This window comes from Puccinia triticina, chromosome 12A (genome assembly GCF_026914185.1).
Source record: "Puccinia triticina chromosome 12A, complete sequence".
Classification (NCBI taxonomy): Eukaryota; Fungi; Basidiomycota; class Pucciniomycetes; order Pucciniales; family Pucciniaceae; genus Puccinia; species Puccinia triticina.
This window is the reverse complement of record NC_070569.1, coordinates 1,502,801-1,518,461: the sequence shown is the minus strand read 5'-3', so window position 1 is coordinate 1,518,461 and position 15,661 is coordinate 1,502,801. Positions and strand designations below refer to the sequence as shown.

General features: G+C 48.9%; 1 protein-coding gene across 1 annotated transcript; it reads left to right on the top strand.

Moving 5' to 3' along the window:
- Positions 1–17: 17 nt before the first annotated feature.
- On the top strand, positions 18–2,907 carry PtA15_12A153 (uncharacterized protein; the record flags this gene model as incomplete). The annotated part of the gene is made up of 4 exons (XM_053161734.1): positions 18–83; positions 926–1,189; positions 2,574–2,690; positions 2,782–2,907. 4 exons carry the CDS (start codon positions 18–20, stop codon positions 2,905–2,907), a joined length of 573 nt encoding a protein of 190 aa, XP_053025722.1.
- Between the last annotated feature and the right edge of the window lie 12,754 nt (positions 2,908–15,661).

Sequence of the window (15,661 nt, the reverse complement as noted above, 5' to 3'; positions counted from 1 at the left end):
AAATCCAAACTTAAAATATGACTTCGTTGAGAGCCCCGAATCACCCTGCGACGTTCTCCTCGCACTTCCAACCCTTATCTAGTGTGAGCCATACCATCTCCCCCTCGCAAGACCCTAGCTGATTTCACCTTACAAAACCCATAGTCCACCGCGGAATCCGTACGTGCAAATCAATACGGTTTCGTCAAAACTCCTAGCTTTTTCCAATGCGGCGGCGTCGGGAACGATAAGAGGGAGAACTTTCAAGTCGAATTGTCAACCAATACCGCACTCAATAACGTACTTGAGACTGGTTCCATTTATTCAATTTCTGGTAAAATGATAGCAATGAATGACGGGTCAGCCCCGTTGTTGACGTATTCACACAACGTTGTAACCCGAGTCGGATTCGTTGGGGAAGACCAACCAGACTTTGTCAACAAGACCGTCGTCACTGGCCTCGGGATGATCACTCACCGACAAGAAGTTGTTGCCGAGTCAGCCGACACAGCTATATCACTCGAAGTTACTGTGGCTCACTCCAACTGGGACGCCGAAGTGAGTTGTTTGACCTTCATTCAATTCACAATGCTGACACCCGGCCTGGAGGCTCGATGCATAAAAAAATTCAACATCAAGTATATAGTCCCCGGAACAAAGAACCTCATCAAGACTCATACGCTTTACGTTGTTGGACGCGAGGTAAACATTTATGGACGCCTTGTTGACTTTGACATGGAGTTAGACACCGCCGTCGTCGTTGTAAGTGCTCCGTCAACACAACAATCAGCCCTTTTACTCATTCCCTTGCAGGTTCACCACGTCAGTGTCACCAACGGCCATCAGATCGGTAAAACCGCGGGCTTTGGAATCAACAACACGCCCACGGGAGGTGCTGTCCAATTGTCAATCCCTCTTGAACAAACTGTGTTTTCCTGGACTGAAGCAAGGACTCAGAACGAAGTTCAGCCCCAAGAAATTGACCGCCTCACCATCGGCGTCAACCTCCAAACCTATCAAACCACCAACAGAGTTACCGAACACTAAGGTGACGCCCCGCACCGCAAGAAACACGGCGCCCATCCCTGTCACCCCATTATCAGGCAAGGGCAAAGAGAAAGCAGATGAGTATTCCGACCTCGACGAGGAAGACGAGGCTGAAGACGATTTGTTGGACGATACCGATGATGAACCATCTCCGCCCCCTCCCGCGAAATCCAAGCGGGGACGCCCAAGAAAAGCCGTCCTCCAAGAAGCCGCCAAAAACCTCAAGAAATGTTAAGCCCGTACCGTCGAATGCTCGTACTATACCATTGGACGCCCGCCGGCGGCGGGCCATCATCTTAACTTTTCAGCTTTCCACAATGTATCTTCGATTACGCGCAAAGTGGGCCTAACATTCTGCTTTGCCAATCTTAACCGCCTGTTTTCATTTCCATTTCTCGCGACCGAACACCCACTTAGCCCCTTCCAATTTGATCCACCTTTTGTACAATGATTGTACTAATCACAACAAATTTACCAACAACATGCCTCCATTTAAAATTCTTGTAAATAATTCATGAACTGTATCCATCCTACATGGGAAATTGCAATCCGCGCTCTGGCCAAGTTAAACTTCTCCGTTGCCTGAATGTATGCGCCTCCAGGCCCAAACCCGGGGCTGTCAGCAAAAAGCGTTGACATGCGCAGTACGCTAAGCACTTAAGTCTATGCCGGCGATCAACAATTCATTATGTAGACCGTGAACTTGTTTTAAGCTGGTAGCTGTTGTCTTAACATCAAACAAGACTCGCGCCCAATCCCCATACGGATACCGCCCGAGCCAGAATACGAGATCAGTAGCCGAGTTTCTTTAAATTAAACGGCCATCAATGCCAACGAAAGGCAGTTTGTTCTAAGAAATCAAAACGCAATGCTAGACCCGTGTTAGACCACTTGATTATGTTAGCATACGTTTTTTCCGCTGGCGAGACAACTTCTCGACAAACCATACGCTAGCTTGAATGGACCACGATCCTAACCAAGATTGCATGAATCTAAGTACGCCCGGACACTTAGTGTCTAACCGCCCAAGCTCGTTTGAATTGCCCGGTCCTGTAGGTCTTTGCTTAAATCAGTCAATTGGCGCAAGCATAACAATTCGTGTTTAAACTACCTTCATCTCGGTGGGCAGAGGAACAATCACTAATGTAACCCTTAACACTTTAGGACCGGCCTACCATGGCATTGGCATGAATCGCCGAGCTATCTAACTATCAATGCCGGCAAGATTTGAGTGTGCTCATCCGCCTTAATCACTAATTTACTAAGGCAACGCACAACACTCACGAGCTAATTGATTCCAAATACTAAATTGAAGGATAGGTGAGATAAGCTTTAACCCAGTCTCTCAGCCGAAGTCATATCCCCGTCTTGGCGCCACTGAGCCAAGTAACTTTGTCTACGCTTTGCCCGGCAAATCCCAGACCTTGCAGCACTGCGCAAGCCCACGCCCAACCGTCAACTCCCATCAGCTTCAACGGTTTTTGATTACACGACCCAGCTTCATCAACCAGTACCCACAGCACCCTGCTGACAAAGATTAAACCCAGCAATCAAACACTCACAATAACCTCCAACTTGACGTCTCCGCCGAAGGCACCTCACGCCTTTGTCTACACGGACCTAAGGACAAACTGGTGCGGTGGCTGACAAGTGAGACCAAGGTTGTCAGTCAGAAGTTAGCTGTGATGTCAGCTGTCATAAAACTCGCTCAATCCTCAGGCTAACGCATCTCAACCCATTTGATTTGTTCGTCAGACATCGAACTTGACACACGAATCCGGTCAATCCGCAGTCGGTCCAGTTATCAAGGACATTATAAATCAAAAATTTAGGGGCGTAAATTCCTTACCCGTAACACGTATTGCTAGCGTGATCACTTAAGTCTCATCATCTCCAAATTTGTTTGAATAAAAAAGCTCATGTGCTGTGACTGTTCGCCCCTCAATGTATGGAACCTTAACCTATACAGTTTGCACTATAGCCTCCAATACTGAGCGCGCGCCCGTCGTCAATATTGCATCTGTGGCCACGTCCCCCACTCTTCCAATCAATCAAACCGCCGCAAGATGATTGAGACGAAGGGAAGGGTGACGAACAGCACTTCTCCAGATTGGGAGGAATCTTTACGTCACGTTTCATCTTACAGTGTTCCCCATCACCTTGGGCCATGCAACAAGAAATGTCTTGGCTGCTCCGCGCTTCATTGGGATGCGGAAGCCGTGATCGTCGACCGCGGAAAACCAAAGGCATTCTACACGATGTGTTGCCAGAAAAATAAGGTGACGATTCCTTTCGTACATACATCCGCTCGCCAATACCCTGAATTTTTGTGTAGCCTACTTGTTCGGAACGACGAAGGTGAGGGGTCTATTTCTTCAATTGTCAATGTTTCATTGACACAGATTATTACAATAGAATCAAAGCGTTTCCGATCTTTGATCCGTATGTACAATAATGCCGTTTCTTTTACGTCACTCGGAGCAAACATCAACCCAACTGTTCAGGGTCAATACGGAATAAATGTCTTCAAGGTGTCAGGCGCATTAACACATTTAATATCAAGCTTAGAGCCAAGTGTCGGGGCCGAGCCGGGCTTCTCACAAATTTACATTGTAGGCGATAAGGGTCTTGGCGAAGCTGAACTCCGGGTTGATAAGGCCCGCGGCCTTAACGGTGATCGTGGAAACGCTTCCAACATGGACCCACAGCTTGTACTCAAACTCATGCAGTTCCTTTCAGCCAACAATCCATACGCGCAACGATTCCGAACTGCAAGGGAAGTCTTGCAACGTTCAAATGCCAAGACCCTAAAACTTCAGGGCGTTCCGACTCGCGGCGCGGACCCAAAACGCTACAACCAACCAACCATTGACGAAGTTGCGGCTATCGTTCAGGGTGCTGGTGAAATCGTTCATCCGCGTCAAATTGTTCTTCACCGGAAGGATAACGTGCTCGAATCCATATCTACCAGTCACTCTTCTTATTTCCCTCTGCGCTATCCTCTGTTTTTTCCATTTGGCGAACAGCAATGGGACAATCTCTTCTCAACAACTACCGCTCGAGGTATGTGCTTTACCCAAACCCAAACTCTCACTGACTGACATATTTTTTCTTAGTCCAAAAGGCAAGAAAAGTAGGTGCACTCGAATGGTTTTCTTTTATGCTCTTCCGCCGGAAGAATAAATTTAATCCGATACTCGCCGGCCGTGCGCTTCAGCAAGAAATCATAGTTGACATGTACATTTCGGTCGAGGGGGGACGCCTTAGCTTTATTGTGAAAAATCAGAAGAAGCTTTGCATGAGCCAATACAATCGCCTCATTAAATCTCTAGAAAACCAATCGAATATTACTGGGCGATGTGTCATCCTCCCAGCCACCTTCATTGGCAGTCCACGAGGTATGAACCAATTATACCATGACGCCATGGCAATCACGCGCAAGTATGGGCCGCCGTCGCTATTCATTACCATGACCGCCAACCCGAATTGGCCTGAGGTTCGGGCAGAAATCCCCGCTAACGACCACTCAGTTGATCATTCGACCGTTGTTACCCGGGTGTTCTACCTCAAAATGTGTTACCTTTTATTCGTTTTACTCAAGATGGATCGACTCGGGCGCGTCGTTGCCTTTGTATTCACCGTCGAGTTCCAAAAGCGAGGACTCCCACATTTGCACCTCATGTTGACGTTGCACAAAGATGACCGCCCAACCACTCCAGAACAAATCGACTCGATCGTGTCTGCTGAAATCCCCGACCCTGTGCGTTCTCCCAAGTTGCATGCAATAGTGTGCGAATTCATGCTCCACAGCCCATGCAAAGGGCGGCCTTGTTGGAATGGCAAGAACTGAAAGCTAGGATACCCAAAACCATTCTCCGAACGAACAGTCAACGTCGAAGGCGCGTATCCTGTCTATCTTCGGCGGGACTCAGGTCGGTCTATAACGAAGCACACCACGACGTTCAACAATGGTCATGTTGTCCCCTATTGTCCACTGTTGACTCGGGCCTTGAATTGCCATATAAACGTCGAGATCCCCGTTAATACTTCTGCGATCAAATACCTGTATAAATACATCACAAAGGGGCATGACAGGCTGACGATGTCGGTGGAAGACGGCGACAAAGTGAAATCTTACGTGGAGGGCCGGTACATGAGCGCACCTGAAGGTAAGCTATCCAAGGTTTAATCGCGGAATTATTACTTACTTGTCGCTCTGCAGCATGTTGGCGGTTGTTCAAATTCCCACTCTCAGGCCGATCGCCGTCGGTGACACGCTTGAACATACACGATAAAGATGAGCAACTGGTCTACTTTGACAACAAGGAAGGTGCAGAAGGCCAAATCAACACTGGGAAGGCGAGCCAAACAAGCCTGACCGAGTACTTTGTCAAGAATCTTGAAGACGCAATAGGGGCGGATGGCAGGCGCGCCCGTACCCTCCTTTACAAAGAATTCCCGGCGTATTTTTCTTGGAATAAGTTAAAGCGCGAGTGGATCCCCCGAAAGCATAAAGTCGACGTTGTCGGGCGAATATTTTCCGTTTCGTACTTGGCAGGCGAGAAGTTCTACCTCCGAACTCTCCTACTCCATCGGAAAGCGATGACCTCATTTGAAGACTTGAAATTTGTAAATGGTGAATTTCATGACAACTACCGATCCGCTTGCAATGCACTCAGGCTCCTTGTCAACGACTTCTTATACGATGAAGCTCTTTTGGAAGCATCATCGGTCCGGACAGGATTCCAGTTAACTCGATATTTCGCAATGATGTGTATCCATTCCCGGCCCTCAGACCCCCTCGAGTTGTTCAAAAAGCATTACTTAAACTTCACCGACGATTGCATCCGAATTGATATGTCGAAACGATTTTCACGAACATTGACGGATAAAGAACGTCGTGTGATGGCAATTTTTCGCCTCAAGGACCTACTCAAAGGCATGGGAGGCGACCTCTTGACAGCGGGTTTGCGAGTGAAGAAACGTGAAGTTCGTATACTCGCCCGGATGGCCGCTGAGGCCGCGGAAACAGAAGACAAACGGTCAATCAAGGCGCGTCTTTGATCAATCAAATTGTCTTTCAACACAAACCAGAAGTCTTTTTACGACGAAGTCTCATTGGCGACTGCGGGACTGCGTGGACGGTGTTTCTATTTGGACGGCCCGGGTGGGACTGGAAAGACATATCTACTTAACAGTATTATAGACATGTGTTCCCTTCGAGGCATCAAAATTTCGGCCGTCGCGTCGTCGGGAGTTGCCGCCTTACTTTTGAAAGGCGGGCAGACCGCTCACTCAGCTTTTAACATACCTATTGATACTCAAGAAGGAAGTGAATGTCCAGTCGAAGAAGATACAATCCTGGGGATAACTCTCAAAGAAACACGCGTTATCATTTGGGATGAAATAGTCACGATCCATAAGAATGCTATAGACGCTGTTGACCGAACATTACGGAGAATATGCGGCTCGAAGCAAGTTTTCGGGGGTAAAGTGGTCATCTTTTCTGGCGACTTTCGCCAAATACTCCCTGTTGTCAAATATAATGAATACCCTCCCGCCTGCCACGCTACGATCAAGTCATCGCCCATATGGCCTCAAGTTATTCAGCGTGAGTTAGTCGAAAATATGCGACTTGCCAATGCTCTGCAAGGCAAAAATGCTCATATCAATCTAGAATTCAGTAAATCCCTTCTAGCATTGGGAGAAGGGAGGACTCAGAGCCAGCATATGAGTGTAATCAAACCCGACGCCATCAACATCTTATCTTTCGACACAAGTGATGCCATGCGGAAAGAGCTCAGGGAATTTGTCTACTGTGACCTTGAACGTGTATATTCGGAAGGCATCAACTCCTCGGTGGAATACTTAAATTCCCGGTGTATTCTAGCTCCGCTCAACCAAGACGTCAAGAAGCTTAATCATGAAATCCTGTCTCGCCTGCCTGGAGAGGTCCACATCCTCAAATCGATCGACTCGCCGGACCCTGATTGCTTCGGGGCACTCCCGGAGGAATGCCTTAACAAACTATCAATTTCAGGATTCCCTGAACACGAAATCGAGATCAAGATAGGCATGCCCCTCGTCGTTATCCGGAACATGGCCATTAAAGAAGGAATATGTAATGGTTCAAGGATTGTCGTCGAAAACTTTGGTTCAAGTTACATCATCGGCCGATTGATGTCCGGGCCATTTGCTGGGAACGAGATAACGCTCCCGCGGGTCAAGTTGCACAACAAGGCCGACGCCAGGTCAGGGCTCTCATTCTTTTGCTATCAGTTCCCAGTTGCCCCTGCCTACGCCATGTCCGTCAACAAGAGCCAGGGACAAACGCTGAGTCGAGTCGGCATATATTTGGAGACGGACGTATTCTCACATGGGCAACTCTACGTCGCCCTGTCCCGTGTTTCAAATGCAAAAGACCTTCTCGTTGTGCAACCGCATTCACGAGACGGTATCCTTAACGTCGTGCATAAGATAATCTTCACCCAGGAATTGAAGCGTGAGTTCATATCCTCTCCTAGTAATTGTTGCTTAGATGATAAACAAGTGCTTGTACCGCAGTGGCGCCAGGCCCGGAATGTGAGGAATCTTCGGCGCTGTTTGATCATACCATCATCAATGCTGCGGACGCCATGGTTGATTGAGTGATTGGACCCCTAAAGTCATCAAAACAAACCTTAGGAGGTGGTTATCCAGGAAGGCGACGTCGAAATTGTGATCTTTTCCTTTTTGATATTTATCCCCGTTGGTACGCGTGCTTCTACATAAATGAATGTTAGCTCGATGATATGTATTCAAAATTGCGCTCCGTTTTCCATAAGACACGCAAGCTTCGTCCGCTGCTCCTCCTTGTTGTGTTCTACGACACTCGATAATCTTCCACAATCAAATCTCTGCTGCCGTCATGGCCGGTTTTAATTACATCATCGCTTCAGAATTAAAATCATGAAAGTGACACCAAAGGGTTAAATTAACATGCTGTGATTTATTATCATATGTTAGCGTCTCCTCTGAACCAGACATAAATGGCAGTTCCTTGTTGATTCATCAATTATTGAGGATGAACTTAAATTGGGACTGTTTGGCCTGCAACTTATGATGAATGCGGCCTGGGTGTCAAACAACAATTATTTGCCCTAGATCTGAACTGTCATTCAACTCATTGTATGAAGTCTAGCCGCGAGGGCCTCGCCTGGAACTGGTTTGCGCTCAATCAGTGCCATCACGACCGGCTCGTTGTGCCCCAACCGACTGTTATATTATCTTGGTTCCTCAACGTGTAACATGGGTTGAGGTTACGCCGTCCCTTACTGATGTTTAAACATAGGTTGGGTTGAACGGCCTGACTGGGGTGCTCTGTTTTTGCGGGTTCACGCCATGACAATGCCTCGGCGCGGCAAGATGATACATCTCATTGGCTATTGGCATGGCATTCGGACACGAGGGATTTCGAGTGCCCAACCGTCATGGTTACGAGGTAACTAAGCGGAATCTGCGGGCCATGCCGTCACGTTGCTGGACTAACCCCGTTGTTTCATGCACTACGGCAGGGCAGTTGTTCAACCTACGCCCGTACCGGGGCGAGGGACTGTTTACGAGGCCAGGCCAGCTCTTACAGCAATCATGGCCAGGCGATGGATGCAACCTTTGATGGGACCCAGAATAACATGCGATACCGTGACGCTATATAACGTTACTGAAGGCCGCCTAATATCATTTCAACAATTGACCCGGCCTGCTGCCATTCACCAAGCTCCACAATACTGAACAAATCTAACAAACCTTAGCACGACTTGATTGCGCGGAAGTATGATACAGACTAATCGGGCCCTGAAATCGACAAATTACTCGCTTAGCGGGCCAGACCGCCTCAATTTCCAGGGCGAAATTTATGTTCAGGAGGACGTGAGTCGACGTTGGATCGCGTTTGTGATGTTTGGCTCATGCTGGTTTGCAGATTTCCGACGATATTGACAGGCTAGGAGTCGTGGAGAATAATCTCCTGTGGGCTTATTTGAGATCAAGCACGCGTGGACCAATGTCTTTTTTCCCAGTTGACCTAAGTGCGGCCGCTTTTGATGAATCAAATATACCGTCTCGTTGCTTTTATTCGATGAAGGGTGCCATAACTGGGTTCAGTCAAGACGGAGCACTTGAACTTAAGTTCAGATCCGCGATTCCTGTTCCACCACATGACTTTACTACTCAACCAGGAAATAAGCCGCTTACTATCAACGCAATGGGAACAATCGTAGAGGTTTCTGTCACATCCGGCGAGCATCCTGGCCTGGGTCCCGAATATGCTATCGTAGTAAGACACGAGGTATGGTGGCCTTGTCTCTAATCCTGGTGAACATAAACTGAGGCACATATAAAGGTGAACTTTAAGCAGGTCACTGTCAACTTCATTGTATCCCCGACACTATTGACAACGATAGGCTTAAATTCGAGTATTTTAGGTTGTCGGGCTTGGTTTTCCGGATACCTGGTGGGGGTCAGTACATGTAGAGGCCGCTGTATTGTTAGAGTGAGTCGATTTCATAAAAACGCATAACATGGTGGATTAAATTAACGTTTGACTTACCTGCAGGTCGTCTCGGGTCGAGTATCGGGCGCATTAGATAGTGATGAATGAACTTCCTTGTCCTTGACATTAGGTCCGGGAGCGCGCGGGATCACGGCGCTGGCGAATAATAGTCATATGGATCTGTCATACATCTGTGTTTTCCTTGTTTGATAACTGGCCTGTTGTTACGTTTGCTTGTTTATGCTAAATATCAGCGCGACTAGCCTGTGTTTTTGTTCCGGTGACTGCCACCCGGGTATGCGAATGATTTCGTTTAAATAGTCTGATGTCAACTGGGGTTAGCGTTTATGGTGATTGCTGGCAAATACAGATTGGCATACCTCGGTCCCGATCTTGAACTGCGACATCGGGTTGATGGCACAAAGGCTGCCCATTGACTCGCGCAATAAACGGATTTTGGTTGAGGTTTAGTCTTCGAGTGCACGGCACTAGGCTCAACAAGTGACCTATTAGTGGATTTCTGTATTAATGAAACTACTTTGTCATTGAGTTGGTCCCTTAATCGAGAGGTACCCCTGCTGGAAACCGCCAGAGTGGTTTAATCCGCGAGCTATTTGCAGGCCGGGAATGGGGAAAGCCCTCATTCTTTTCCATCCGTGGTGACTCTCCCCGCCAACTGCGTTGTATCTGCTTGCGCCCGCGCCATTATAATAAGGGTCTCAAGATTTTGAAATCATTCACTCATCTTAGGCCATCTTCGTACGTTAATCGACCAAAGCTGTGTGTTTGGGGTCAAAATCATCACTTGGTCTTAAATCAGACAATTAATAGCATCACGCGTAAGCATTGGTCCGATCCGTAGTACTATTAGCTCCCAAACGGCGAAGGGCCTTAATAATCACGTACCCGCGGGACTAGGCTCGTCTGCGCGTCGTGTGATGAATCTCACTAATTGCATGTGTTTTTATCGTATTGTATACTGTTCGTTGAACCTCAAGTGGATAGCTGCTCTGTTAGCGAGTCCTGTCGCCCCGGGAACGCTTTAACGATTTAAACGTGACGTCCATGGCCGTATAAATCTTATGCGTATGATGACAGATTTGTTTGGTACTAACCTCATATCTTCTCCATTATTGCTTGATATGTTTCAAGGTCTGTGCATTGGTTTGAAGAAGACGAGCAACAAACATAACGGCATGGCTGAAACGCGCGAAAGTATGATAGAGTATACGAGGCGTAATTGGATGGCGATGATAGGCCGGCCCTTCAATTACAAGCTTCCTTCTGTCATCATGTCGTGTCCCAATGATTGCTCTGCCTGTGGTTGTGTGCACTGGAACTATCGGGCTCAGGTAGGAGCTTTGGGTCATGGCTCTGACGAGCGTAGACCTAACTCACAGGCAATTGGCCCAGAGACGCGGGTCGGGCGTGAATTGAACCCTTAGTAGGGCAGGGACGCGTTTATTTGTGAAAAAAAATGATGGTCAGATCACCTGTTGGATGTAGCTTGTGTTGCAAATGCTAATGAGTGTCAAACTGTTTGTCGTTTGGAACTCAGATCCTCGCCTGAAATTGCTCATCTGCGTGGATCACGAGGGGATATTGGTGCAAGCTTTCATGACGGGACAGAGAATTGCGATTTGTTTACTACTTTGGCGTGCATCACCATGAAATAACTTGCGCTCGGGTCAAGGCTAAGGAAAATTACTGGTTGTCTAAGCTAATGAAGGCTGATTGTTATGGAGGAATGGTGTACAGTGGCTTTTGGGTTAATAATTTTTCAACTGTATTATTGTCACAAGGTTAATTGCTGGCAAGATTGTTCATTTATTGAAGTCAAGCTGTGAATGTGCGCATGGCAATTTGGCGGGTGGATAATGGTCTGTAACAAAGGCTGACCATGAGGGTCACTTTTTCACGCCGAAGACTCTGCCCGAAATAACCTAGCGAGTAATGGAAGGGTCAGGTTGGGCAGGAAATGAGAATGACTGTGATTGCGTACCTGGACGATAGCTCGACCTTTTGTAGCATTGACCCCCGCCAAATTGCCGTAAAACTACGCACAAAGACCAATGTGATCTGCATCTAGGGCGAATATGGAGGCTATCTCCGCGGGTATTAAGTAGTCGATGATGAGCTTTGACGGAAGGTTCTGGTGCGGAGAATTAGCCAACTGTTTGGAATCAGTGTTGGTGGTGCGACTCACTGGGGTTTTGTGTTCGAGTGTTATGGCGCAAGTTGGTTCGCCACTTAATATATTTGTGATTGACAGCTCGCAGATGGTCCCAACTGCATTGACTAGTAGTGGTGCTTCTTCGTTCGAGAGCTTGCGCGGTCGGCGCTCATCGGTCGTCCCACACGTAAAGTTCATTTCGAGGCGGCTGTCGGCACTCAGCCCAAGAATTGATCCTCTGATAGTATGTGCTCCCTGGATTTGGTGGGTTGCTCCGAGGGAGGAACCTGTTCTGAGGTTGATGGGGAAAAAATAAGGGCCGGCTGACGGGCGTGTGGGGAGGCAATTGGTTGGCGAGTTGTTCTGACCAAAGTGCTGGTGCGTAAGCTGGGGCAGCGTGGGACATATTGCGGCTCAGTTGCAGGGGTGGTTGGACTCACGCATTCTTGAACGTATATTCCCCCGCGGACTTCAACCCTATCAGCCATTTGGGTGTCTTGAGGGGTGGTCTGAATTGTTCTATTGGCCTGGGGCATTGTTGTTGGGAAACTGTGTGATTGGGGTTTAATTTTGTTGTGTAGGGGGGCAGAGAGGGGGTTGGGATTGGTGCTTAGAGGTTTGAGGTTACTGTTGGGATAACGGGTTGAATTTATACCTTCCGGTGTGGAACTCCGTCCGTGCCAGGCGGCGGCAGTTGTTGGAGGGGAAAAGGTTGGGAAATGCCCTCCGGGGATTGGTCGCGGGAAGAAGGGGGGATCTGTAAGCGATGAGGTAGGGGGGTGTTTGATTTACGACGGCGATTGAGCGCGCGTCGGCGGGGTTGTGAGTTGAGAGGAGAAAGGAGAAAAAAAAAAAGGAAACCGGGAAGGATGATGAAAGTTTGGGATGTCGCGGTCGTCGAAGTGCGCCGGAAGGCGGGGTCAGGAAGAATGAGGATCAACAAGAAAAAACGCCACGTGCGTGATGAAAGAGTATCCCGATCGTTGGGATGGATAAGGCTCAGAAGGCGCTCCGAGTGCGCTGATAAGGTGATCCGTAAAAATTTTGATAGGAAGATTCTGGTTCAGGGTCTTCCCGTGCCGTCCCATTGTCTAAGTTCGAACAGAACTTAGACTCCGGGCGCAGCACGCAGCGGGACCTTCATCATACACCCACGCGCGCAACAAACACAAAAGAGAGGAAACAGACAAAAGGAAACAAAACACAAAACCAAACCAACCCAGCACATAGCACAACCATCCAACACGCGCATATGAGAAATGAAACAACAACTGAGAGCGAAAAAAAATAAAAATAAAAGAAAGCAAGGAAACAAAAGAAAAGATCCAAAAGCAATTGTAGAAAGGGAACCAGCGCGCCAAAGATCCGGAAAGATTGAGTCCTGAAACGGGTTACATCCGGGAAAATTGATCCTCCACGCGTCTTGATGTCTCCCGCGCGCCGTCGCGAGTTCTAAAGTTGACCCCGCGTGTACAAGATTGAACACCACATCTCCTCCCCAAATGCAGTCTGTCCCTAGACTGCTGCGCGCCTGTCGCCGAAAATTGAACTGAAATCCGCGCCTAAGAGGTCCAGAAAGAGAAGGAAAAGAAACCAAGGGCCGCCGCGGTGCTCACAAATGTGGCATAGAGTAGAGTTTTCGAAAATACTTAAGAGCATCTAGCCCGGAGGTGCACAACTGGAGAGAACTTACTTTTGTTCTCCAGTGCCTCCACGCGAAAAGTAGCGCTTCACCTGATCCGCCGAAAATCGTCGTTTAAGTTCCGTCCCATCCAACTCCGCCAGGACATAGGATCCACCCTGGACCTGTTTCACGACGCGATAGGGACCGTTCCACCTATGCGCGAAAAGTTGGCCCCACTGAACCTCGAGAGATCGATTGTACGCCAAAACTAGCTCGCCCGTCTTGAAAGGTTCCCGCTGATGACCCGCGCGCCTTTCCTCCCAGTACCGGACTGACTCGCCCCTCGATTCCATCATCTTCTGGTACGCCTTGCCACGCGTTTCCTCGCTGCGCTCCAATTGAAGGGAACGCGCCGCCAGCAGATCGGTAGTATTCGTCACCGACTCCCAATCGACGCCTAAGAAAGATTCCATCTCTAGATCTAAGGGAAGAACGGCCCGCTGGCCAAAAACCAGCTCGAATGGGGAATAGCCGGTGGTCTGTTTGGTCGAGATTCTATCCGCAAAGAGCACCAAGGGAAGAAATTTCCGGCAGTTCTTGCCGCTCTCGCCAGCCAATTTCACCAGGGCGGCTTTGAGTGGCCCGTGCCCGCGCTCAACCATACCCTGACTTTCAGGGTAGTAAGGAGTAGAAACACGATGGTGCCCGGGAAGTGCCCGCAACATGTTGGCCAACGCGCCGCCGAATTCCGATCCACCGTCAGTCGAATATGATTGTGCTAGCCCGTAACGCATCGTCCAATGTTCTTGTAGGAATGTAGCCACAGCCTCTGAGGTCAAATTATTGAGAATTTTGGCTTCCACCCAGCCAGAGAAGTCGTCCCGTGCGACAATGAGATATTTGGCGCCGCTAGCTTTCAAATGAACTGCGTCCATCGAGACGCGACCAAAGACCGTGGACTCTCCAGTCGGGTAATGAACTTCTTGAGGCCGACGGAGGTCCCTCTTTTGACATGCGTCACAACTCTGACACCATTTCACTACGGCCTGCTTGAGCGAAGGCCACCAAAAGCGCTCCGCCACACGGCGATAAGTTTCCGTAGTGCCTCGGTGGCCCAGGCTTTCATGGAGCTGATTGAGGATCTCGTCCTGTTTTGCGGGAATGGTTACGACAATCTTTGGCAGGGGGCTTCCTCTCTTCATGAGGCGCCCGGACTGTAAGAAGAACTCCGCTGATCTGCGCTTCAAAGCACGAAAGTCTTTAGCATTCATCTCCTTAGGCTTAGATAACGTGGCCAGAAAACTCTCCATCATCCGCCAATAGCCCTCCTGAAACCCAGTATACTCTCCTTGAGCACCAGACGCGCCGACGTATCGAGGATGAATGAGAGGTGCGTCTTCATCGAACTCAGCATCTGGGATGGACTCATCGTCCTCCATCGGTCGTCGAGACAGCCCGTCCGGCATGGTAAAAGATTTACCCGGACGGTGAACGATGTCGAAGGAAAAAAGCTGAATAAAAGCCACCCAGCGCGTCATCGGGGCGTTGGGTAAGCTGGGGGAGTTAATCATCTGGATCAAAGAGATCGCGTCGACTTGGAGCTCAAAATGCTGCCCCCAAAGAACGGTCTGCAGCTTCTTGAGTATCTGCGCTACACCACACAATTCGAGCTTTGGCTGAGAGTAACGCGACTCGACATCCGAAAACAAAAGAGACTCGTAGAGAGCGGGGCGATCAAGGCCATTTGAATCTTGCTGGGTGAGAACCGCACCCGCCGCGTGGAAGCTGGAATCCACCGCCAGTTTGATCTTGCCTGCATCCGGGCCGTATTCGATTTTGACCAGCACAATGTCCTTGCCTACAATCAACTTGAGCTTTTCAAACGCCGCGTCGCACTCCGCCGACCAAATCCAATCCACGTCCTTCCGCGTAAGGCGTCGCAGCGGAAGACATATTTCCGAAAGTGCCGGAATAAAAATGCGAACGTAGACCACAACCCCCAGGAAACCTCGAATTTCCGTTGCGTTAGCCGGAGTTGGCCAAGAGAGAATTTTATTAACTTTAGTCTTCGCCATTCTCCGGCCCTCCTTGCATACTACATGGCCCACGATCTCGAGAGCCGGCACGCAAGCTGCCAATTTAGCCGCAGAAACCGTGAGTCCGCTTTCTTCGATTCGAAAAAGAATCCGTTCAAGGGTTGTCGCGTACTCCCAAATGAAACGCCGAATACCAGAGTGCCAAGTGAGAACTTCATTGTCGTAGTCGGACGCTGGCCCCTTGATGCCGCCGTCGTCGATGAAAATACCAG